This window comes from Cetorhinus maximus, chromosome 6 (genome assembly GCF_964194155.1).
Source record: "Cetorhinus maximus chromosome 6, sCetMax3.hap1.1, whole genome shotgun sequence".
Lineage (NCBI taxonomy): Eukaryota > Metazoa > Chordata > Chondrichthyes > Lamniformes > Cetorhinidae > Cetorhinus > Cetorhinus maximus.
The window spans coordinates 21,339,165-21,365,578 of record NC_135884.1 but is presented as its reverse complement, the minus strand read 5'-3'; the positions used below and the strand labels follow the sequence as shown (position 1 = coordinate 21,365,578).

The following is a 26,414-nucleotide window of genomic DNA, read 5'->3' as shown; positions in this document are numbered from 1 at the left end:
TCTACCACATCTGAAACCCACAACGATAATAGCAGAGTCATTAATTAAAATGAATCAATGCAATGTATTGAAGATGATTATGATTGCATCCAGACTTGTGTAATTCTAAAGATTGGTGGTTCAATGACACTTGAATTGGGAGGTGGGATGAGGTGCGATTGAGTGTGTCAGTCAACCTAGTGCGGCAGTTGGAGATGAGTCTTTCAGGTAATGTAGAACTTCTATGTTTCATTTGCATCTTGAATTTACATCCTCCCCCATAGAAAAGTGAGGTCATGAGACACTTGTCTTCCAGGCTGAGGGGTCCTCAGGAGAAATGTAGCTGAATCAGCACAGCCTGAGCACCCTTTCATCCTGATTGATGCTTTGAAACTTCAAAGGGATCTTTGGAGGAGATCCTTGAAAGACTGGGTCACCCTGCTTCACTACTTCGTCCTCCTACCCACTCCCAACCCCTCCTCCAGGGAAGTGTGCTACTCCTTTGCTCTCCTTCATTAAGGTCCACACCTCTCTGGTGGTTCATGTTGTGAAGAGTGCAGCAGACCATCACAATCTGATACACCCTGGAGGGAGTGTACTGGAGGGAATCTCGACTGATCAAGGTACCAGAACCGTATCTTGAACAGTCCAATGGTCTGCTCGATGGTGGCCCTTTTACTGGGATGGAAGCAATTGTAGCACCTCTGTGCCTCCATCGGTGTCAGCAGCCATCATTTCAATGGATACCCTTTATCCCCATGTGGTCTCTCCAGTGGCATGAACAGCTGCAGCACCTGTGATTGTCTAAGGATGAAGGAGTCATGGCAGTTGCCCGGATAGCAGATACACACTTGCAGGAAATGTTTGTGGTGGTCACACACCAGGTGAACACTAGGAGAATCCCTTTGAATGCTGCTGGATCCTCTGCCAGTGCCCTGATGGACACACTGGAGCAACCCCCTGCACCTGAGGGATTCCAGTGATGGAGACAAATCCCACTGCCCTCTGTGGCTGTGTGGTCCCATCAGTGGTGAACTCAATTTAATCCAATGCCCTCTCAAACAGGGCATGTCACCTCCCTTGTGCTGTGATGAGCAGCCGACTGCAAGATGCCAGCAAGGTCAGCTACCGCCCCTTGGAAAGACCCAGAGGCAAAGATGCCATGGTCACTTGAAGTCTCCTGGCAGAGGATGGCAATGCAACTGGTGAGGACGGACGTGTCCCTCCACTAGTGCATACAACTCCGCTGCTATCTACCTTGATAGGTATGTCCTTCTGCAACACTGGTACTCTGATTCAAAAAACTAATGTGTTGTTATTGTACCCAATGTGGAGGGAAATGTCTTCATTCCCTCCCATCCCCTGGCCCAAAGCCACTGCATGCCTCAAGTCCAATGGTCTGCACTTGCTATGGGAGCGACTGCTCTTCATCATTGATCATCCGCATATCCGAATAGCTCAGCCCATCCCAACGATTGGCCTCCCACCTCCAGTAGCAGTGTCCCGGCTGCATGGGCCTCCGCTGCTATGCCCCTGCAGGGTGACTGTCCCCCAGGTGCTCCTGTGCCTGCAATGCTACCTCTATGACATGCTCGCAGGTTCAATAGCCACTGTGTGCCACTGCCAGAGCCATTCCCTTTTAATGCATTCATGTTAAATGAACCTGCCTCTGTAACTGTCTCCCTGCTGCAATGCCACCTCCTACCCAGGGACAAGGTCGTGATTATTCGTGGTCCCAGTGCCTGCAATCAAAAATCACTTTCTGCCCTTAAATGGGCTGTTAAGTGTCTCATTTCACACTGAAGTGTTGAACTGCTGCATTTGTGTGGCTTGCTGGCATCGAGATCACACCACCTTTTCAAAACAACTTGGCAGGCCGGACCACATTGGAGAGCTGGCATGTCGCTTGGGACCAATTTTGCGTCCTTGCCTGCCACCGGACTGCATCCTCCAGGGATCTAAAATTCTGCCCGGGGGGTGCACACAGATGTAAGATTTTTAATATACTATTGACGGATGTGCACAAACATGTGAAAAGACATATAGTAAAAGACCATTGATTCACTGCCATTTAACCATGTTGCAACCAGGCAAGGTGACCCCACAATCTCCACCAACCAGCAGCCACATAATCTACTGGGAGAGGCAACACATCGCTCCCACCACCACACACCCTGCAGCCCTCCACCAGTGCCACAGTGCAATCGAAAACGAGTTCCAGGAGGGAGCAGTGTGCATGCGATACATGACCCAACATCATACTTACCTTTTGTCTGCAGCAAACAGATATATGACAGAGGCTGCAACCTAACAAAAGCAGCAGCAACACATAAAATGCAATTTTTCATTTGTTAGCAGCTTGACAGTAAAATCAGTACACTCTGAATATTCATCTGGAGTACAGGCCTGGAATTAAAAATTTGGAAAAGACCCAGCACAATTGCATATTACCACTTTAGCACAATTAATGTGCCCATAAAATTCATCCACATTGCGTCAAAAGTAAACTCTTGAAACAAAAAATCTTTATGCAGTCATACAGATCTGGTTAAAAGTAAATGCTTTCATCATCTAATTAACTAATATTATTAACTAATATTTATTGCAATAATGCAGCAATATTTAATATATTTATAGCCAGCATGCAGGATCAGATGCATAGAGTAAAATGCTTCACTCACTTTCACTTCGCTCTCCAGGTGGTTGATAAAATGAGAGACCCAAGGATATAATGGCTGCAAGTTCTAGGATGATAAGGGTCACATCTTGTAGTGCTTCCCAGATTAACTGTAAGAAAGTTTTTGGCTTTTTCGGAGGTATAAAGTTTCTACCAAAAGTTTGTCTTCTGTTTTCAAGATCTGCAGGATTGCCAGCTAAACCTGTAGAGAAAAATTATAATTGTAACTTAGTGAGCAATACTTTTTAAAAATTTATTTGTTCATGGGTTGTTGGCGTCGCTGGCTAGGCCAGCATTTATTGCCCATCCCTAGTTGCCCTTGAGAAGGTGGTGGTGAGCTGCCTTCTTGAACCGTTGCAGTCCATGTGGTGTAGGTACACCCACAGTGCTGTTAGGGAGGGAGTTCCAGAATTTTGACCCAGCGACAGTGAAAGGAGATACTGATGAAAAAAACGGCTTACATTGTCAGAACCAGGAGGTTAACAATAGATTTGCTTAACATTGCAGAGAGGCAATGGCGTGGTGGTATTGTCGCTGGACTAGTAATCCAGAGGCCCTGGGTAATTTTCTAGGGACCCAGGTTTGAATCCCGCCATGGCAGATGGTGGAATTTGAATTCAATAAAAATCTGGAATTAAAATTGGATTGTTGTAAAAACCCAACTGGTTCACTAATGCCCTTTAGGGAAGGAAATCTGCCATCCTTACCTGGTTTGGCCTGTATGTGGCTCCAGATCCACAGCAATATGGTTGACCCTTAAATGCCCTCTGAACAGGGACAATTAGGGATGGGCAATAAATGCTGGCCTAGCCAGTGATGCCCACATCCCGTGAATGAATAAAAAAAATAACTTGCTGCTTGTGAACAATACTATGGCTACACTGTTTTAATCCAAGGAGCTGTTTGAGAAATCAATTTTTCACACAGTGACTGAGGTAATGAGACAATTTTAACCCGACCTGGCAGATGGGCAATTAAATTAAACCAAATTACCTAATCTCCTTAGAGCCCCTAGGAGCTGGCAGGTTCATATTTTAACCTGCCCTCCATCCTTTTGAAACATATATACATCAGGTCCTGATACCATCATTGGGACTAGGCTGCAAAGTTTACTCCGTTACCTCAGCAGTAGCAGTACCTTCCCTGCTAGTCTTATTCAGAGGCTGTGATGTTGGAACTAAAAAAGATCCAAAAGATAAATTTCATAGATTTAAAAAAAAACTTTCCTTGTCGGCACAAGTGCTTCTCTGGGCCTACAAGGAAGGCTTGGATCCATCCTGCCATTACCTTGCCCTTTCCCCTTCCCAAATCACAAAACCACTGTGGGATGGTCCAGCAGCTGTTGGCACCACTTACCTCCAATTATCTGGCAGCCACTAGTCCATATCTGCCCTCCGCTTCCTGCAGACTTCCCGCCTGGAATGGGTGAGAAGTCGGCTGGTGGGATTTAAATGAGGCCATTAAAATCAGCTGGATCTCATTCTGCCCTGGGCAGGAGGCAAATTAACTTATGGCATAGAATCTTATTGAAATCCACCATCAGTTAAAATCTAATCCTTGGTAATTTATAATGCATCGTTATCTATATGTGGTTTGCATTTAAACTTGTTGGAACCAGGCAATACTGACTTACTGAACATAATAATATGAGAAATAGGAGCTGGAGTAGGCCATACATCCCTTTGAGCCCATTCTGCTGTTCAATACAATCGTGGCTAGTCTTCTGCCTCAACTCAACTTTCCTGTCCACTCCCCATATCCCCAAGAGACCAAAAAACGTGTCTCAGACTTAAATATACTCAACAGTGGAGCATCCACAATCCTGTGGGGAAGAACAATCCAAAGATTCGCAGCCCTCTGAGTGAAGAAATCTTTCCTCATGTCAGTCTTAATAGATTGACCCCCTTATCCTGAGACTGTGCCCCCATGTTCGAGATTCACCAACCAGCAGAAGCAACCTCTCAGTTTTCACCATATCAAGCCTTTTCAGAATCTTAAACAGCTGATGAATGCATTTGTTTGACAAAATTAGTATTTAATTTAGGAGCAGCAACTTAGTCACTTGAAAATAAATGTTATTATAGAATAACTGGTTTTAAAGCTATAAGGGAAATCACTGAAGAGGGATAGAGAAAGAGAAGAAAATAAATGATGTTTCCTTGGTGCTAAGATTTGGGTTTTTTTCTTTATTCTTGCGGGAGATGTGAGCATCATTGGCAGGAACAGCATTTGTTGCTCATCCCTAATTTCCCTTGAACTGAGTGGCTTGGTAAACCATTTCAGAGGGCAGTTAAGAGTCAACCACATTGCTGTGGGTCTGGAGTCACATGTAAGCCAGACCGAGTAAGGACAGTAGATCTCCTTCTCTAAAGGACTTAGAGAACCAGATGTGTTTTTACAACAATCAATGATAGTTTTGTGGTCACCATTACTGAGGCTAGCTTTCAATTCCAGATTTTATCCATTGAATTTAAATTCCACCAGCAGCAGTGGTGGGATTTGAACCCATGTCCTCAGAGCATTAGCCTGGGCCTCTGGATTACTAGTCCAGTGATATTACCACTTCACCACCATCTCCCCATTTTCTTTTATTTTGCCTCATTTGCCAGTATTTGGCTGGAGGCTTTAATAAAACGGAAAATCATTTATAAAAGGGCAAAAAAGAAAATGTTAGCTAAACTGCCCCACATCGGTATATAATGGGCTGAACCTTCCCTGCCCCATACTGTGGGCTTGGAGAAGGGAGGCCAGAGAAATAGAGGGGAGGATGCCATGTCAGCATGACTGCCCAGTCCATTCCTGCAGCCGTGAACTTTCCAAGGAGTGGGGTGAGAAGCAGGTTGGCTTAATTAATTAATCATGGTAATTAAAGCCCCAATTAGATGTTGAGGCATACATGGCACTTTTCTGCCAGGTGGGAGGCCATCAGAGCCAGGGGCTCCATGCCACAAAAAGTGGGCTGTGTACATTAAAGTCCTCAACTACAGTCGAAACCTATCCATTGGAGGGGTTTCCCCTCCACCCTGATTGACCTACTGGTCTGTAGGTGTGGCCTTGGGACCTCCATTTAGTCCCGTTGGGATCCCGAAACCCACGGCAAAATCCAGCTCAGCCAATCACAAAGCGGAGGTTCAAAACAGGAGAGTCAACAATGAAATAAGATAAATCCCAGTTATGTAGAGAAGGAATGGCAGGCGCACACATGTACCCAACCACAACAACATTTGGAACGAATTGAATGAAGTTCAAAACTAAACGAAGATACATGAGTTGCAAACAACAACTTGCTTTTATGTGATAACTTTAACATAGGGAGAGGTTTTCCCAATGCGCTTCACGGAGACAAAAAGAAAAAAAAAAGAACAATATTTCAGTAGATGATGTTTGGTTCAGAGATCATGAGCACTACAAGCAAAGTTGGCAGCAAATAGCATATTCCGGTTTTCCTCCTTCTCCCAAGGTGTTGCAATTTCAATGATAAAGAACTCAGAAAGCTGCTGCTGTTACAGTTTGGTCCCCTGAGCCACAATTTTCTAAGCTGCATTGAATCTTTGAAATAACTCATTAAAAACAGACTCCATCAGCATCCCTAAAATATTCCTACAGATCTTTTTGTATAATTATGTTTGTGAAATCCTCTTCGTTAATAGACATATGTGTAGTAAATAAAGGAGCGTTCAGTGAGAATTAATGATTTAGGTCACTATTAAAAACAACCTGTCAATATGCGGATCAGAAGTCAGATAGATTACAGCATCTATGGTGTTTAACTGATTCACTTGACCCACTCTCAAATTGAAAATAGCTCAAATGTTTCTGGTCCTAAAATTATGCTGAATGTGTTCAGAGTTTTACATAAAACTTCCTTTATCATGGAAAAGTTTATAGCGCTCGATAGTACAGTAAAATATCTTCAGCTGTAATTAGGCCTAACTTGATTTGCATTGCATTAAGATCTGATTGAATATCAATTAAAATTGCACTCAATTTTCTGGTCTAAGTTAATTTGCATAATTATTCCTAAATTCCGATGACACCACTCGGTGAGGAAATTTCTTTAAAAGTCCAATAATGGAGGCAATTAAAGGGAAGAGCGGCGAAACAAAAAAGGACCTATCTTGGCAAACTCAGAGTTAAGGCTAAAATGAGCCGGAAGCCAAAGTCCAAGCATTAAATAAAACTGAAAAATTACAAGAAGTGCCTTCAAAGAGCCTACAACACTAAATCAGTGAACACCACAAATGTACTCCTGCCTCTAGGTCCACTGGAAGCCTCTTATCTGGGGCATCTATCCTATCAGCCCATCTATTAAATGGGCTGCAAAATGGTGTGCCACCTTTCCCAATCCTTACTAAATATGTGAAATAAGCTCCTGAGGACCCTGCGCACCAGCAAAAATCATCCCCACAGCCCTTAAGAATGGTGCAAAGTGGACAGGATGAAATGCTGCTCCATTCCCAATTTTCTTTTTTTTTAAATGATTGTCCCTCCACTCGATTACCCTCATACTACAGAGAGGGCAAGTGCGGCACTGAAAACAACCACCAGGAAGGACGGATATCTGGAGGATTACTGCTCCAAGCAGCGTTTTGAATACTCATCAGTTGTGCTGTTAAATCACCAATACCGCAGAATGACAAAATATTTTAATCAAAATCTATGCATAAGTATGGGATAAGGAATATTGACCTTGAAAGCATTTCTTTGCAAACTCAAACCAGTTCACTTTTCTTTTTTCCCCAAGGGCATCAAGATCTGTAAGGCACAGTTAATGAAGGGGCCTCCGACTTTTACTCTTTACTGTTAAATCCATGCTAATCATAGTTACTAAATCATTGAGGTCATCAGCAACCTCTGTGCATCACAGAGATTGATTCCAAGAGAACAATTTAATTTTTTTTTCCCCCAAGATATATAGACTGAGGAAAGAAATCTTTTCACAGGTTTCCTCAGGTCGTACCTGCACATTGTAAAAGTGGGACACTGCAGCCTCAAGAGCTATCAGCTGGATTCATCTTTTCTCTAGCTGCAATGCAGCAAGATGCTGAACACAGCTAGCACATACATAATAACTCAATGTCCTTTGCAATTTCTCATTAATCATGAAAAGAGCTTAGACTTTTGGGATTCACACTTTATTGAAGGCTGGTCTCATTAATGTGGAGCTCAAACCAGGTCACTAATGCACCAAAAAGAATGTGCAAGGTAGGACATATCCTTTAGTAAAAGGTAAAAGTCCAACTTAAAACATATTTCTAGACTAATAGTAAATATACTTCGGTGCTGGAAGGAATTTTGTTGAGGCAGCCGAAGTCTCGCCGCCAGGACTGAAAGTGAGAGGCGACCCCCCGCTTCAGTGGGAGGTGGGACCCAGGGCAATATATTGTCACTGGTAGCCAATTAAGAGACCGCCACTGAGGCTGCTGTCCAATTTAGGATGAGGGCCCATTCCCAAAAGCCCTCAAAAGGGCTAGCAGCTCCACAGTGCCACTGCTAGTGGTCTCCATTGCTGAGGATGGGGAACCTTCCCAGGGTGGGGAAGCTAGGGGTGGGATGGGTGGTGTTTTGAGCCACCAACTTTCCAGCATATCCCTCACTCTACGATTACCATCAAGTCAGGGGACCAACCCTGGTTCAATGAGGAGTGCGATTGAGTATGCCAGGAGCAGCATCAGGATCATAAAAGAGGTGCCAACTTGGTGAAGCTACAACACAGAATTACATGAATGCTAAACAGCGGAAGCAGCAGGTGATAGACAGAGCTTAGCAATCCCACAGTCAGCGGATCAGATATAAGCCTTCCAGTCCTGCCACATCCAGTCATGAATTCTGGAAGGCAACTAAACAACTAACCAGAGGAGGAGGCTCCAAAAAATCCTCAACATCATTGACAGTGGAGGCCAGCACATCAGTGCATAAGACGAGGCCAAAGCATTTGTAACCATCTTCAGCCAGAAGGGGTTGATCCATTTTGGCTTCCTCGAGGAACCAAGCATCAAAAATCTCTGTCTTTAGCCAATTCGATTCACTCTACATGATGCCAAGAAATAGCTGAATGTGCTAAATACCAAAAGACTTGGGGCCATGACCACATTCCAATTGTAGTTGGGATCTGTGCCCAGAACCAGCCACACCCTTAGCCAAGTTGTTGCAGTATAGCATCAACACCAACATCTACCTAACAACGTGGAACATTGCTCAGCTAAGTCTTGTCCATGAAAAAATGAGACAAATCCAATTATTGCCCCATAAGTCTACTCTCAAACAGTGAGGGCAGAATTTTGCCCTATTTGGGCGGGCACGGCGGGCAGGCCAGTGAGTGGCCACGAAACCAACTGCCACCCGCAATCGGGCCCCAGCTGTGGTTTCACGCTGGTGGGCCAATTAAGGCCTAATCAGCGTGAAACACGACTCTGCACTGGCCGGAAGGCCTGAGCCGGGCCGCCGGGTCCAGTGGTGGCCCGGCAGCCAGTATAAGAGCTGCCCAGGCAGCCCCCGGAAAGGCTGCCAGGGAAGGACGTCTGTCTGCCGTTGCAACTATGGGTCGCGTGCGTCTGCAAACACCAGGCGGGAGGGCAGGTCGGGTGGGCACTTGGCCCCCCGGCTTTTCTGATGGGTGCCTCACTGTCCTCCTGGAGGAGGTGGTTGCCAGGAGGGACACCCTTGTCCCCAGAGATGGGAGGAGGAGGCCACCACATCTCACAAAGAGGGCATGGGAGGAGGTGGGAGCACTGGTTAGCAGCCATGATGTGGGGCGGCGCACATGGGTGCAGTGCCGGAAGCGCCTCAATGAGCTGCGGTGCTCAGGAATGGTGAGTACTGTGTTAGCGTGGGTCAGTGTGCAGATGCGTTAAGTTATGACTATCCACCCGTGGAATGCAGGGGTGCTAGGGTCTGAGTGCCAACTGTCAGTCATGCCAGGGCTATCCAAAGGGGTGAGTCTTGGCTGCTTGGAATGAATGCCTTGGAGCTCGAAGGCCACAACACGGATGTGCCCTGCGAGGTGGGGTTGGCCAGGCTGCAATGATGCTGCATGTGGACTCATCAATGCTACTCTATCCTCTCAGGAGAAAATGAGCCATAACCAAGCTGAGAGGGCATGTACTGGCGGAGGCCCGTCCAACTTGCTGCTGCTCACCAAGCTTGAGCAGGATGCCCTAGAGCTGGAGAGCTGGCACGCTCCATGTGCTCCGCATGTGGGGGTGCCAGACAAAGATAAGAGCGCAGTGCACAGAGGTGAGAGTTTCAGATTGTGCAATCATTCTAGTGTAGTCTCCTCATTGATGGGAGCCTCGAATCTGGAGTGCCCATTGATCATCAAAAGACGATGGCACCATGATGCAGATTTCCTTTGTCTCACGAGGGTGCCTAGCATGCGCAGTGACAGTATGATAACTTTAGCTCATGACATGCCCTCCTTCTCCCTTTTAGGTTCGCCAGCAGGCATCCGATCTGCAGACCCCGAAGGGCCACCCCTGACACCGGCGGACCAAGGGGCATCATACCCTCTCTCGGAAGCAGGCACCAACGCAGATACCTCGGTGGGAATTAGAGCGGTGGCTAATATCTCGGTACACATTGGTGAGGGCACTTCACACTTGCTTGAGGTGCAGGCAGAGGCAGAGAGTGCCCCGGGCGCCAGCAGTCGGAGGACTGCTGGAGACCAGGATGATGCTCAGTTGAAGGCTGATGATGAACGTCTGGAGTCGTCCATTAGGCGGCAGATGCTGGATGTCCAGCAAGATGTGCAGGAGGATCTGGCAGGGATCCATGAGGGTCCGCGTGCCATGGTCTCCTTGATGGAGGAGTCCATGTGGAGCGTGACTACTGCATTGACCATCATGGACGAGCACACTGCCTCCTCCTTTGAGAGAGTGGTGACTTTCATGGACAGGCAGCTCCAAGGACAGAATCAAGGGTTCCTGGGGTTGCGCTCGGACCTACAAGCCCTCACCCAGACAATGACCTCAGGTGGTCAGTGTCAGTGTGGGAGATGGATGAGGTACCCTGTATCCCAGCTAGGTGCCCATCCATTAATGATGGTGAGGGAGGTCCAGAGCAACCCCACGTTGGCGTACGGGCTGCCTGTCATCTCTGCGGGCACCTCTCAGGGCGCCCTGGATGACGGCAGCAGCTCCCCCGCCCCTCTGTCAGTGACTGTGGCATCTGATGAGGCTGCGATGACTGGGGAGATGCCAGTCATTATGCTGGCCACTCCCTCCCAGGCGGGGCCAGCACAGGTTCCACTGGCCAGTGGACGACCGCCAAGGTCATCAAGGCCAACAAGACGGCAGAGTCAGCAGGCTGTCTCCAATGCCATTGCCAGCGAGGGGGGAGCACCAAGACGTAGCACTCACAAACGTAAGTTAAAGGCACCATGAGCACAAGAGGGACAGGTCATGGGTGATTTTATGTTCATTTATGTTTACTTTATCTATACTGGCCTGGGAATGAAGACCAGAGAGGTCTATGTAAATAGTTTGGAATTGTCCACTGGAGATAAATTTTGTTTTTGTCGTCATGGCCTGAGTATGCTTCACCTTTTTACTTTATTGGTGCAGGGTACGCCAGTATGTAATGCTGGATGAAAGTGTCTCTGAACTTTATTGCACAGGCACTGAGTGTTCTTTGTGTTCAAATGAAAGGCTCCTTTCAGACATCTGGGATGGAGGAGGCAGCCCTGGCATGCGTTTGAATTTGATCTTTCGTAGCCTAGCCGAAGGAGCATTGGATCAAGGCATCCCTGGTGTCCCTGCCTCCCTGGAAGTTACTGAGGTTTGGCTCCACACCCTCACTGTTCTCCTCACTGTGCTCATCTTCGGACTCACTACTGGACTCATCATCTGTGGTCTGTGCAGCTGCATCAAGATCCCCTTCCTCCAGTGGGTCCCACCTTGCCAGTGCCAGATTGTGGAGAGTGCAGCACGCAACCACAATCAGTGACACCCGTTCTGGGGGGGTATTGCAGTGCTCTCCGTGAATGGTCTAGGCATCGGAAGCGCATCTTGAGAAGACCTTTGGTCCTCTCTACCACCGCCCTTGTGGAGGCATGACTCGTATTATAACGCTACTCTGTCTCTGTTCTTGGGTGGCAGAGAGGCATCATGAGCTACCTCTTCAACGGATATCCCTTGTCACCCAGCAGCCGTCCATCCAGTCGGGCTGGAGCACTGAAGAGCCTCGACACCTGGGAGTGTCTCAGGATGTACATGTCATGGGAGCTGCCAGGGTATCTTGCAGAATATGCGTCTTGTGGTCACAAACTATCTGCACGTTCATGGAGTGGAATCCCTTCCTGCTGATGAAGGCACCCGGCTGACCCACTGGCCAGATGTGTGCAGTCGATGGCACCTTGAACATGGGGGAACCCAGCATTTGCTGCAAAGCCTCTGACTCACTCAGCCTGGCTGGCCTCGTCTGTACGGTAAAGATTAAAGGTCAGTACCCGCCTGAACAGAGCTTCTGTCACCAGCTTGATGCAACTGTGGACAGCTGATTGGGAGACTCCACTCAGATCCCCCACTGGAAAGAGCCAGAGGCTCGATTCTATCCAGGGCAATGCAACGTGCTTGACTGGCACCCCATCCACCACTTTCAACATTCACTCCCTCCACCACTGATACACACTGACAGCGGTGTGTACCGTCTACAAGATGCACTGCAGCAACTCAAAGGCTCCTTCGGCAGCACCTTCCAAACCTGCGAACTCTACCATCTAGAGGGCAGCAGATGTATGGCAACACCACCATTTGCAAGTTCCCCTCCAAGCCACATACCAACCAGAGTTGAAATTATATTGCTGTTCCTTCACTGCCGCTGGGTCAAAATTCTGGAACTCCCTCCCTAATAGCACTGTGGGTGTACCTACACCACATGGACTGTAGCAGTTCAAGAAGGCAGCTCACCACCATCCTCTCAAGGGCAGTTAGGGATTAGCCATAAATGTTGGTTTGCCCAGTGATTGATACTCATTCATCCCATGAATGAATAAAAACAATAATAAAGCACTGATTAAAATTTCACTGATTAATTTATCACCTGCTCTATTCCATTACTTAATGCTCTGTTGAACTACATATGGAATTTGGATCACTTAGAAATGTAACTGAGTATTCCATTTAAGCAAAATAATGCAACAGAAATCTTTACATGAATTAAAAAGGACATTGTCCTTATTTATTGTCTAGAGTTACAAACTCTTTCCAGAATGTCATGTTGAGGTAACATGTTGGCACTGGTATAATACAATGACATGTCACATTAACATAGTATAGTAATTAGACTTGATGTATTGTGCCTCAAATGCCACCATCTTCTATTTCACTATCAGTATTTGCCGTTCGAAAACAGGGATGAAAACCGTTAGGATTACCTAAACTAAAAGGTCATTCGTTTCTCAAGTTGCTTGTTCGGTATTGTAGAAAGGTAGATTATTTACCTACGTTAAAACTGTGATAGTTCTTTCAACAAAAGCTCTTTCACACACCACAGATCTGATTTCACAGATACCCTTACGAACATTTCGACATGTAAATCTGCTCATGAAGTTTTCTGTTTTATTACCACAGAGTCTATTTCTAGATCTGTGTAAGACCTTTTGATATCTTCAAAAAAAAAATGGGAAAGTGAAATAGCTTTTACTAAAAATCATGGTAGAATTTGACTTCTAATAATAGAGTATTCAAGTGAGCCAAGATCACACATAGTGCACACACTGCAGGATTTTTCTCATAGTGCTGCCAGCAAAAGGCAAACTTCTGTTACTAGCTGTTCTAAAGATTTCATGTCAAACCTTTCCTTTGTGACCAACTTGGCTTTAATTATTTTTTCTATAAGCCATTGCTTTCAGTCTCTCTGACACAATGGCAAAGCTGTCAAGCTGAAGGTAGATGGGCAGCAGGAAACATATTAATCAGATTTCCAAAGCCACAGTCCTGAGATTTTTGAGACCTGATGTTTTGCTTTGCATTTTTTAATGTTACAAAGGAGTTGATCTCTGAGTATTCCTATTCTGGGGGATTACGTCTGCGATCATCGAATGGACAACTGACTTGTTTGGATGCATTGATGTCCAACTCTGCCAAACTACTCTTTTATCTTGCGAATGATGGCTCACCATAGCCTTCCTCTTATTTTGTATTTGTGCCAGATGAGCCTTCTGGTGAGGCAGTTTGCCGCTTGATAGACCAGTATGTCATAGGCAATCACCCTTTCTAAATGAGCACACTTAGTATTGCCAGGGGTTACTTCTGTCCAAAGGCATTTGATTCCAACTGATGGCAGCGAGAAATTGTCAGATCATGTTTAGAATATTGGGCACCACTTGCCACCATCTGTGCCACAGTTCTACTGAAAGATATCATAGCCATAGATTAATACAACAACAACTTGCATTTTTAATATTGGAAATCATTTCAAGGTGCTTCGCAGGAGCATTATAAAGCCCCATTTATTGCCAGACTCATTCGGAAATTATTTACAACTAGCAAGAAATGCCAGGAATTCATTGGGCTGCAACACCACAAGAGAAACTGTCATAAAGGTCACAAGTACACAACTGAGAGCATAAATAACAGTAGATACACTAACAAACATTGTCACTTGTTTTTGCCATTAGAGGGTGCCTAACGGGAAGAAGAAAATGGACTAAATTCTCCTCAAGAGCACAGTAGCAGTGTGGCAAGACTTCCACCCACTCTGTCCCAACCTTGGCCAACTTCCCTTGGTCAGTATGAAAGGGAGACAGTCAATGCCTGGTTGTACAATCCCGCTGGTGTGGAAGTGTGCATTTAATGGAGCAGCAAAATCCAAAGATCAGTGGAATTGCAGCATTGCAGGGCTCAACAGAGACCAAGACCTACAGAGGTAAGAGCAAAGTTGGAGGGAGAGCTGACTTTCAGAGTCTCTCCATCTCTTCCTGAGGGACATTTCCCATTACTGCCCAAGGCCTACTGAATAATCTTTCAGCATGGTGGTCATTCAAAGCAATTTTAATTGGGACAGACACAAATGAGATGAGCTGGCACCTCAGCCCTGCTCCCAATGTCTGCAGGTAGCAGATGAGTAAACAATGGTTCCAGCAGAGATGGAGGGAAGTTTGCAGCAATGATGCAGCAGTCAGCTTCAACATCAGATTTTGCACTATTCCCTGCTGCTGCCTTCCAATTTCAGGGAGGATTATGAAGAAGAATCCAGCCCAGCATAATAAATAAAAGCACCAAGGTTAGATTTTAAATAAAAGAAACTCCTTTTGTGGGTTTTTTGAGCTGACAGAAAATTATTCATTTTTACATAAGTTAATTGAGCTTGAAGACCAATGAATATTGTGTAATAGAGCTGCAAATCATACACGCAGCAGGCAGCTTCTTACAATGTCCTTGGTTTGTCCTTCAGAGTACTGAATACAGCGGTGACTAGCTGTGCCACAACATTTATTTCACTGGCAGAAAATTAGGTTGACTGACACACCATTAAAAGTAAAGGAGTTCTTTGCTCGAGGGACAGTGAGAAGGTCCCAGGCCTGCTCCCAGTGAACAGGGTTGAATGACAGCAACCCAAGATATTGCTGCACTGTTATTACAGGCTTAAATATGTATACTGCAGGTAGTTTTTTTTTGCCTGAGATTCCAATTTTTATGCAGACTCCTCATAAGAGTTCTCTACCATATCTGTAACTTATAATGAAATGCCTATATGTTCATGCTTTCTATGATCATGTCAATTACAAATCAGCAGGCTGAAATGGCAATACAAGTGTGTATGAAACTTACTTGCTTACTATTTGAAAACAGCCTTTAACCAATTAGGAGCCAACATTTCTTAAACGAGCAGAAAAATTTCAGATGAAACACATTAAGACATTCGTTATTAATAATGCACAGTGAGAATTCAGCCTGAATAATATTAATGTATTAACCAATAATTAGGGCCACCAATAATAGTTTTATATTTGATTTATACTTCTGTTGTGTATTACTTTAAGGACCACAGCAATTAATATAAATCAAAGAGTGGAACTATTAACATATCTATTTGATCAGTAAACATAAATCGTAAATATGAGAGACACTCAAACTATGAGACATACTCAAACACATTATAAAGCAAGAGATTATTAAAAATCAAAATAGAGAATGGCAGTAACAGAGTGTGCACATGAGAGAAACAATATACTTGGGATCATTGAATAGCATTATTTTATTTTCACAAATAAAGATGAATGGATTAAATTATGGTGAACCTCAGAACTGGAGATATTTATCTCAATTTCATTATTGGCTACATCACATTCCATTATGTTTATCATAGATTTTTGACAACATTTTGAGAAAATAATTTCACTATCTATTTTAGCTCAGAAAAACTAGAAGGAACTGATTGGTGATATCTCATTCTTACTATAATACCATTCTCATGAATTAGTTTTTAAAATGAGAAAATGGGTAATTGTGATTTCTAAAAGCAAAATACTGCAGATGCTGGAAATCTGAAATAAAACTAGAAAATACTGGAAAAACTCAGCAGGTCAGGCAGTGTCTGTGGGGAGATGAACAGGGTTGATGTTTCAGGTCTGTGAACTTTCATCACAATTGTGAAAAGTTAGAGATGTAATGGGTTTTGAGCAAGCAGTGGGGTAGGGCAAGGGGACAAGGACAAAAGGAAGGTCTGTGATAGGGTGGAAGAGACAGGAGAGATTAAATGACAGAAAAGGGACAAAGGAAATGGTTATGGGGCAAGTAAAGAAACAGAAAATGTTCCCAGCGCAGGTGTGTTGCTGACTGAAAGCAAAAATAAGAGAAAAACCTAAGCAAGCAATGAGCAGGAAAATTTGACCTATTAACTCTCACGTTTATACAACTGGTCAGGCAGGCTTCAACCAATCACAAGGAAGCCCAGAGTAGTACACCAATGGCAAATTGCCTAACTATTTCAAATTTGCATCATTCTATTCTCTGGAATAACAATGCACAAATTTGTAGATTGGAGATTAACGTTGGCTCAATTTCACAATGCATTGAATACTAGTTGGAACAATGCTATTTGCACTGTGAAGTGCCAATTTTCAACACACCATGCCTCAATTCAACTAGTCACATCATAAGGAAATACAATAGTAGGCCAGTGAACTATGTTAGTTCATTCACACAATGATTAAAATCATGGGGGGTTGAGATTAAGTAAATAAGAAACTTCCAATGGCTGAAGGGTTAAAAATAAAAGAGCACAAATTTTAAGGTGACTGACAAAAGAATATGAGAAAAATTATCCAACAAGCGGTTAAGATTTAAAATGCAAAGTCTCATAGCGTGGTGGAAACAGATTCAATAGTAACTAGAATGCACTTCAAAAGAGCCAGCACAGACTTAATGGGCTGAATGGACACTTTCTGTGCTGAATTACTCTATAATCCAATGATTCTATTTCTTCATATCATCCATTTGGGTTTTATAAGCAGAAATGTTGATATTTGAGCTATGGAGCATCATCATTAGCAAAAAAAGTTGGAATAAACTCAAAAATTTGTTGTAAATAACACGGGCATTAGTGTTCAAAATTATAAGATTTTACAGTCTATGCCCCATTGCTATCCCACTATTGCAAATGCTAATCTGTCAATTATTTGACTTCCTTATAAGGTCAAACAATTCAAAGCCAGAAATTATTCCATAATCTCAAACATAAATATGAAACACTATTTTCTAAAAATAAATTCTTGTTGTATTACAACGTTTTGTATGGATCCGCAATAGTGTGAACTCTCAAAGAATGATTAAGCATAGAAAATTAGTTACACGGTTCACAGGAGATTACTGTACTCATGAGGTTTAATTAGAGTGAGTAAATGTATCATATATCAACACATTAAAGGAACTATATTATTAATTTTCTTCAATGCATGTTAATGCACCTTCATTCCTCATTTAAAAGGTTTAGAGAATTGATCATTTAATCTACCTTATCCCATCCCTTTCTCTTGGGTAGGTAGTGATGGACATGATAGTAAACATATATCTCCATCATTGTATGCTGGCTGGGAGGTGGAGTCAAGTGAGTGAAAATACACAACAGAAATCTGCTTATGCTGCCCACATTCAAAACTCGGAGCGACTATTCTGTTTTATTATTTATAACAGTCCTCGTTGAGACCAATAACTTTTAGAAAGATATTTAAATTTCCAGTGACTGACTGGAAGAATCACATGACAGGATTTGATGTTTTAACACTTTTACAAGAACAAAGAACCTAAAATCATCCTTGTCTAAATAATGTTTCAGTATGCAGTTTATACTATAAACTACAGAAAAGATTTCCTGTTTAACTTTTAAAATGAACAAAAATCCCATATTACGGTTATACTTTACACTGTCTCTTAAAAGGCACTTCAGTCTCCAGGGACCAGTCCAAAACTATTCCCAGTTCCCAATGACTTGCTTCTTTTCTCCTTTTCTAGCCGGACAACTTTTAACCCACAAACTCACTTTCATGGTGAGGGCTATCCTGGAGATTCCTCTTTCTGGCCAAAACTAGGCGAATCTTCCAGCTCTGTTTAAATGCTCATGAGCCTGGTCTCTTCAATCCAAGGGTGAACTCCCACCTACATTCTGCATGATAAACAATAGAGACGAGCTACATCTATTTCTCTGCTCTCTCTCGCTCTCTGTCTCAGATTCTTGCAGGCTAATCTGTCTCTGAGAATCAGGGTTATCTTAGAAAACTTCTAAGCCAATCCTACAATAGGTTGTTATGGACTCTTCCACTCTCAAAGCTCATCTCCATGGCAATATGAATCACATGGACCTTGTATTCCAGTAGAAATGCTAATTAGCTATCCTCTATACCCCCAACTCCATTCTAATTGGAATTAAATAGATAGTTAAAGTATGATGGTTTATAAACTGACTTTCTGAACACCACTGTGAAAACTGGAGGCTAAAAGTCTATCCACCATCAGCACGATTGCTCTGGTCATTGTTTACAAGTATAAATATCTCACACCTTCTTCGCAGTGAAAAAACCTGGGGGTCATTTTAAGCTTTAACAACCAAGTCCCTCAAGCTTGTTGTTGGGCAGAATTCAGAATAGGCCACGTGACTCCCTTCATTCTTCCATTTTACCCTAAATTAACAAGATAGTCCTAAAACATAACCATCTTACAAACTTCATATTTGATGTTCAATGGCATTACCATCACTGAATCCCCCACTATCAACATCCTGGGGGTTACCATTGACCAGAAATTGAACTGGACTAGCCATATAAATACTGTGGCTACAAGAGCAGGTCAGAGACTAGGAATCCTGCAATGAGTAACTCACCTCCTGACTCCCCAAAGCCTATCCACCGTTTACAAGACACAAGTCAGAAGTGTGATGGAATACTTGCCACTTGCCTGGACGAGTGCAGCTCCCACAACACTCAAGAAGCTTGACACTATCCAGGACAAAGCAGCCTGCTTGATTGGCATCACATCCACAAACATTCACTTCCTCCACCACCAATGCACAGTAGCAGCAATGTGTACCATCTACAAGATGCACTGCAGGAATTTACCAAGGCTCCTTAGATAGCACCTTTCAAACCCATGACCACTACCACCTAGAGGGACAAGGGCAGCAGATAGATGGGAACACCACCACCTGAAAGTTCCCCTCCAAGTCTCTCACCATCCTGACTTGGAAATATATCACTGTTCCTTCACTATCACTGGGTCAAAATCCTGGAACTCCCTTCCTAATAGCACTGTGGGTGTACCTGCACCACATGGACTGCAGCAGTTCAAGAAGGCAGCTCACCACCTCCTTCTCAAGGGCAATTAGGGATGGGCAATAAATGCTGGCCCAGCCAGCGAAGCCCACATCCCGTGAATGAATTAAAAAAACATTATTAATTGTGAAAAGAAAAACAATTTAATGACATATACAGGAGGACATCATCTTGTACAACCTAGAACAAAGAACAGGCTACACTGCTTCAAAGAAACACATATTGTCATTCATAAAAGATTGATTTCTACAGTTTAATTTTATGAATTTGTATTTTTCTTCCTTGAGAGCCTTATTTCTGCCAGTTGCCACTCTCATCAACAGACACATAGTCATTGTGGGAAACAAGCTAAACATATGTTGTTCTCAAAAAATGCACAAAATACTAAATAGAGAAATTTGCTGATAGGTCATCAATTTTTCAGATTCTAGGAGTATAATTTTTTCTTTGGTCCTCCATCACTTTGAGATCTGCCAACCATCGGTGTCCTTGCATCAACGTGAGATGATGAATATGCAGCAAAACCTTTGGCGATGGGATAGTTTCAAATGGCACACTTTTGCTGAAGAGACCGATCTGAGAGGGCAGGTTCTACCACAATTATCGCATATGGGGTGGTTTCCAGGTGTCGTCGTGGGTTGCTGTTTTTGTTGTTGGCACCTGTTGTCAAGCTGCTGTAGCTAACTGACCAAAAAGATGGCGCACGCTGGCCCACATGTAACGTCGCCATTTCTCTCTGTTGTTGGCTAGTGTCTCCCAAGTAGAGGACCTTCATGTCATGCTTCCAAGCATCCTCAAAGTGGAGCTTTGAATATCCTTCCAGTCTTCTGGCTCTGGCTACCACAACATGCAGTGTATGCTTGGGAATGCATCCATCTTCCATCCTGCAAACATACCTGAGCTGGCACAATTGCCTCTGTAAGAACTAGCATACTTGGGAGATTTGCCTTTGAGAGGATGTGAGGGATAGGCCAGAAAATTATAGGCCATTCAGTCTGACTTTGGTGATGGGGAAGATTATTGGAAACAATTCTGGGAGACAAGATAAACTGTCACTGAGAAAGGCGCAGATTGATCAGGGATAGTCAGCAAAGATCGTGTCTTACTAACTTAATAGAATTTTTTAAGGAAGCAACAAGGAGGACTGATGAGGGTAGTGTAATGGATGTTGTCTACATGGATTTTAGTGAGGCAGTTTACAAGGTCCCACATGGCAGACTGGTCAGGAAAGGGAGATCCCATAGGATACAGGAGAAGGTGGCAGGTTGGATCCAAAATTGACTTAGTGACAGGAAAAAAAGGGTAATAGTTGATGAATGTTTTTCTGTATGGAAAACAGTTTCCAGTGGTGTTCCACAGGGCTCAGTGTTGGGCCCCTTGCTGTTTGTTGTACATATGAATGATTCAGACTTAACTGTGGGAGGCATGATTGGGAAATTTGCAGATGGCACAAAAATTGGCCATGTAGTTGATAGTGAAGAGGATAGCTGTCGACTCCAGAATGATATCAATGGTTTGGTTGAGTGGGTCAGCTAGGCTTAGAACAGAGGAGGCTAAGGGATGACCTAATTGAGGTGTACAAAATTATGAGGGGCCTAGATAGGGTAGACAGGAAAGACTTGTTTCCCCTAGCTGAGGGATCAATTAATAGGGCGAATAGATTTAAGGTGATTGGTAGAAGGATTAGAGGGGACATAAAGCCCTCTGAAGTGGCCTAGAAAGCCACTCAGTTATCAAGGGCAATTGGGGATGGCCTAGCCAGTGACGTCCCCATCCCATGAATGGGAATCAGCTTGATGTTATTCCATGCATTTTTCATGAGCCAGCCTAAGGTGGTAGCTGCTTTCCCTGTGCATGTGTCAAGTTCTGCATTAAGAGTTAGATTGCCTGTCACCAAGGACCCAAAGTAGCAGAATTTGCTAACGGCCTCCTGTGCAGTGTTGTTTAATGTGATTGATAGTGGAGACATGACATAACTACAGCTTTCTTGATGCTTTGAGAACAAGTTAAAGACATGGGAGAGACAATCCATGAGTCTTTATTGCTGAGTTTCTATGTGAGTGACTAACGTGGCATTATCAGCATAGAGGGTGTTCACTGATCAAGATATACTATATCTTTGTCTTTAATTTCAATCTGGACAGATTGTAGTAGTTGCTGTCTGACCTATTATACAGGTAGGCTTCTTCCATTTGCAGGGAAGGCAAAGGTCATTAGCAGAGAGAAGAAAATACCACACAAAGTTTGGGCTAGGACATAGCCCTGTTTCACTCCATTCTTCACCCAGAAGCTTTTTCAAATGGTACCATCAAACTGTACAGTGCAGTGCATGTAATCCTGAATGGAGCAGATGAGACTGAGGAGATTTGGTGGACAGCCAATTTTCTCCAAAATGTTGTAGAGTCCTGCTCTACTGACGGTGTTGAGTGCTTTTGCGAGATTTACAAAAGCAAGGTAGAGAGGTAGGTCCTACTCTCTACACTTTCCTTGTAGCTGGCATATGGAGAAGATCATGGTCACTGTAGATCTGCTAACACAGAATCCACGTTATGTTTCTGGATACACTCGGTTGATGAAATCTTTCAGCACGATCCTAGCAAAGGCCTTCCCAGTGATGCTGAGGAGCAAGTTGCTCATGTAGTTGTTGCAATCTCTTCTCTCACCTTTGTTTTTATATAATGTGATGCTATTTGCTTCACGCATGTCATGTGGAATGGATCATGCCCTCCAACAGAGGACAAGGAGGTCACGTGGATGTAACAGTAGCTGGGACTTTCTGTGCTTAAGCAGCTTGGCTGAAATTTCATCCTTGCCGCATGTCTTTCTTCTTGCTAAGGAGTAAATGGTCTTTTCAAGCTTAAATGGTGAGGCTTCTGCATCTAAGTCAGCCATGACAGAAGATTGTGGAGTGTCAAGAGCAGATTGGGAAATGTCAGTCTCATGGAGTACGGTAGTGTTCAACCTAATGGGATATCTGTTTCTTCTGTCAGTTGAGAACTTCACCATTTGTTGATTTCAGAGGACAACCTCAATGATGTAGGACCAAACGCCCTCTTGATCCCATCATACACAGCATGTATTTTTCCCATTGTAACAGGCCATTTGGATTTCTTGACATAAGTTGATCCAATGTTTATTTGCACACTGTCTCCCTCTTTTGCACAACTGCCTTCGCCACTTTCAAGTCATGTGGTGTTCTTGTTGTTGGGTTTATGTTGTGCATCAGGTAGGCTTTCTTTTTGCTTCAATGACAGATGTCATCTCTGCTGTGTAGGCCTCAAGCCAGTCCACGTTGCGGGTTCCACCTTTACCAAATCTTGCTGCTGCTATGTCATAGATGATTGAACTCAGTGACTTCAAAGCTTCATCAACATCAGTAAGCCTTGGGCAAATAGCAATTTCTCAAATGCCAATGCAAACTGATAGTACATTTCTTATACCAGGGATGTTGATGCATGGTGGACTGTATTGCTTGGAGCTGTGAAACTTTTGGGGTTGCATCTTCACTCTGCTGCTGCAAGAGTGTGGTCAGTGTTGCAATCTGCACTGTGGTAGGTGTGGGTATGAAGAACGTTGAGCCTTCTCGTGATAATCAGGTCAAGTGGTGCCAATGGCTAGATCTTGGATGATGCCATGATACCTTGTGACAACGTTTGCCCTGAAAGAAAATGTTGGTATGCAGAGTTAATTCTGGGCAAAAAGATCAAGAAGCCCTGTTATCCATTGTCATTAATCTTGTCCACCTGAGGATAAGTGAAGCATGTTGGCTATTAATCTCTGTTCAACCCAACTTGTGTGTTGAAATCACCTAGGATGAAGAACTTCTTGTCACTTGGAATGTGCTCCAGAACATCATGGAGTGAGTCATAGAGTTGATCTTTGTCTAAGACATTGGAATTCAAGCTTGGTGAATAATCACAGATGTTGACAAGGCCTCTGTCAGATAACAAATGCAGAGGTGTTCAGAAGTTTTTTCTGGTGGCTTAATTGACTGCGTCAAACTGTTACTGACTGCAAAGCCTACACCAAGATCACAGTGGTCTTCTTGTCATGCCAAGAGAAGGTGTAGTTAGTCTAAATTGGTTTCCTGTAGAGCAGCAATACCAACATCAAACTTGTGTAGCTCAGAGTGAATTAGTGCTATCTTGCATGTGCTCACTGTAGACTGTGCGTCATTGTTCATGCCAGGGCACACAGTCCGAATGTTCCAGCTGGAAAATTTCTCCTGGTTGTTTGTTGGGTACTCACTTCCCTTCCACTCACTGAGATAAAATATACCTTATACTGCCATATCCAGAGAAAAAGGCAGATGTTGCCAAGTGAGTATTTTACTGTCTGGGTGCTGTCCAGCTAGAGACGGGCAGTGACTGACCAATAGGATGCAATGATCCATTCCCCTGTTGGAAACAACATGTGCTTTCCTTGCTCTATTCCAGTTGAATTGGACTTGAATCTTATATACTGCTACGTCCCATGCTTGTTTCTCACTGATGAGAGTAAAACCCCCACCTCAACATTAAACTCTTCAATTAAACTCCTACTTCAACATTAAACCCCCTTAATAAGATCCCCACCACAGCGCTAAATTATCTGTAATTAAAACGCTCTTTGCACTGTAACAATTATCCCGCCCTCTCTCAACTCTCAGGGTTTTCCTCACCCTGAGCTCACATTAAGCTGCCAGCCTCCCCTCCTTCTGTAAAATAGGCCCAGCTCCACCTCTAGCCAACTACCAAACTCGAACCTACCAGAAGACCCACCAACCCCCAGCTCAGCTCCCCGCATGCATACCCCGCCACATCACGTTTTAAGCTTTAACTGCCAAATGATATATGCAAGTTGCTGCTGCACACACTTAATACTTCTGGCTCCCGGCTCCAGTTTACTGCACTTCAGACCCCAGCCCTCACCGCTCCCCAGCCCTTGCTGCTCACTGGCCCTCACTACTCCCTGGCTTCTCCACTGCTCCCCAGCCCTCACTGCTCCATTGGAAATCTCCCTATGTCTGCCAAACAGAGCCCATGTTAATCAATTGAGAATGCACAGTATCTTGTTCCTAAACAGTTTCCCAGCCATCTTGAGATCTGCCAACACTACACAACAATCTCTAGTCAAGGTGCTGTTGTCAGGCAGCTGTGCATGTCATGCAAACAGACCACTAACAGCTCTATGGACTTGCTCAAGTAGCTGGTTTCCAGGGACTCCCTTCCTTGGAATTTCTGGGCTCTACTCAGTACCTCATCCAGAGGGACAGCTGAGATCATACACTCCCACAATTTTAAGTGTGTGGAAAGAGGCACAAAAGTGTTTTTTTTTAATATATTCTTTCTTGAGATGCAATTGTCATTTATTGCCCCTCCCTAGTTGCCCTTGAGGAGTTGGTGGTGAGCTGCGTTCTTGAACCGCTCCAGTCCATGTGGTATGGGTACTGTGCTGTTAGGGAGGGAGTTCCAGGTTTCTGACCCAACGACGGTGAAGGAATGGCAATATAGTTCCAGGTCAGGATGGTGTGTGGCTTAGAGGGGACTTGCAGGTGGGTGTGGGTGTTTCCATGCATCTGCTGCTGTTGTCCTTCTAGGTGGTAGAGGTCATGGGGTTCAAAGGTACAGTCAAAGGAGGCTTGGTGAGTTGCTACAGTGCGTCCTGAAGATGGTACACACTGCTGTTTCTATGCATCGATGTTGAAGGGAATGAATGCTTAAGGTGGTGGAGGGCATGCTGATCAAGCGGGTTGCTTTGTCCTGGATGATGTCGGGCTTCTTGAGTGTTGTTGGAGCCTCACTCATTCAGGCAAGTGGAGAGTATTCTATGAAACTCTTGATTTGTGCCTTGCAGATGGTGGACAGTCTTCGGGGTGTCAGGAGGTGTGTTACTCATTGCAGTGTTCCCAGCCTCTGACCTGCTCTTGTAGCTAAAATATTTATATGGCGGTTTCTGGTAAACCAGGATGTGGATGGTGGGGGATTCAGCAATGGTAATGCCATTGAATATCAAGAGGTGATGGGTAGATTCTCTCCTGTCGGAGATGCTCATTGCCTGACACTTGTTTGACATGAATGTTACTTGCCACTTATCAGCCCAGGCCTGAATATTGTCCAGGTCTTGCTGCATATTGGCACAGACTGTTTCGGTATCCAAGGAATCGCAAATGGTACTGAGCTCTGTGCAATCCGTAAATATCCTCACTTCTGACCTTATGACGGAGCAAAGATCATTAATGAAGCAACGGAAGATAGTTGGGCCTTGGATATTATCCCTGAGGAACCCGTACAGCAATGTCTAGAGGCTAACATGATTGATCTCCAACAACTACACCCATCTTCCTTTGGAGGTTGAAGGTGGGGTGAAGAAACATGTGAAAACTCTGATTATATATGGAGCTAGTTTCCACATCAAAGTCTTGCTGATTCATACGTCTTGCATGAACAGCAAATTCCATTTCATAATAGGAACGAGATAGGATGTATAGAAATAGGCTATTTCCAATGGGTCTAGAATGAGGGGGTGGAGATATAACATTAATTATAAGCAATATATCGCTGTTCCTTCACTGTCGCTGGGTCAAAATCCTGGAACTCCCTCCCTAACAGCACTGTGGGTATACCTACACCACATGGACAGCAGCAGTTCAAGAAGGCAGCTCAACACCACCTTCTCAAGGGTAATTAGGGATGGGCAATAAATGCTGGCCCAGCCAGCGAAGCCCACATCCTATGAATGAATAAATAAATCATTGAGAGACACAGAATGTTGTGAGCTTCTGTAATGTACTACCCAAGTTAGCAACTGAAGGAAAGGCCAGATCAACATTTAAAAATAAGCTTGATGGGTGGTTGAAGGAAAGTGAGATAAAGGCATATGAGAACAATGCAGGCAAATGGATTTGGATTGTTGCTTGTGTGGAAATAAACGCTGCTGCAGACTGATTGGGCGGAACGGCCTATTTCTGTGTTCTAACTTCTATGTAACAATAGCTGGCCTTCAAAGAATTCT

General features: G+C 44.0%; 1 protein-coding gene across 13 annotated transcripts in view; it reads right to left on the bottom strand.

Annotated features, from left to right (window-relative positions):
* atp2b2 (ATPase plasma membrane Ca2+ transporting 2) overlaps positions 1-26,414 on the bottom strand; it is a 404,278-nt gene that overhangs the window by 323,920 nt on the left and 53,944 nt on the right. For all 13 annotated transcript variants that reach the window (XM_078543393.1, XM_078543387.1, XM_078543389.1 and 10 more), the window contains exon 2: positions 2,661-2,858. In XM_078543393.1, coding sequence (XP_078399519.1) covers positions 2,661-2,858 — 198 coding nt within the window. The remainder of the gene's footprint in view (positions 1-2,660; positions 2,859-26,414) is intronic.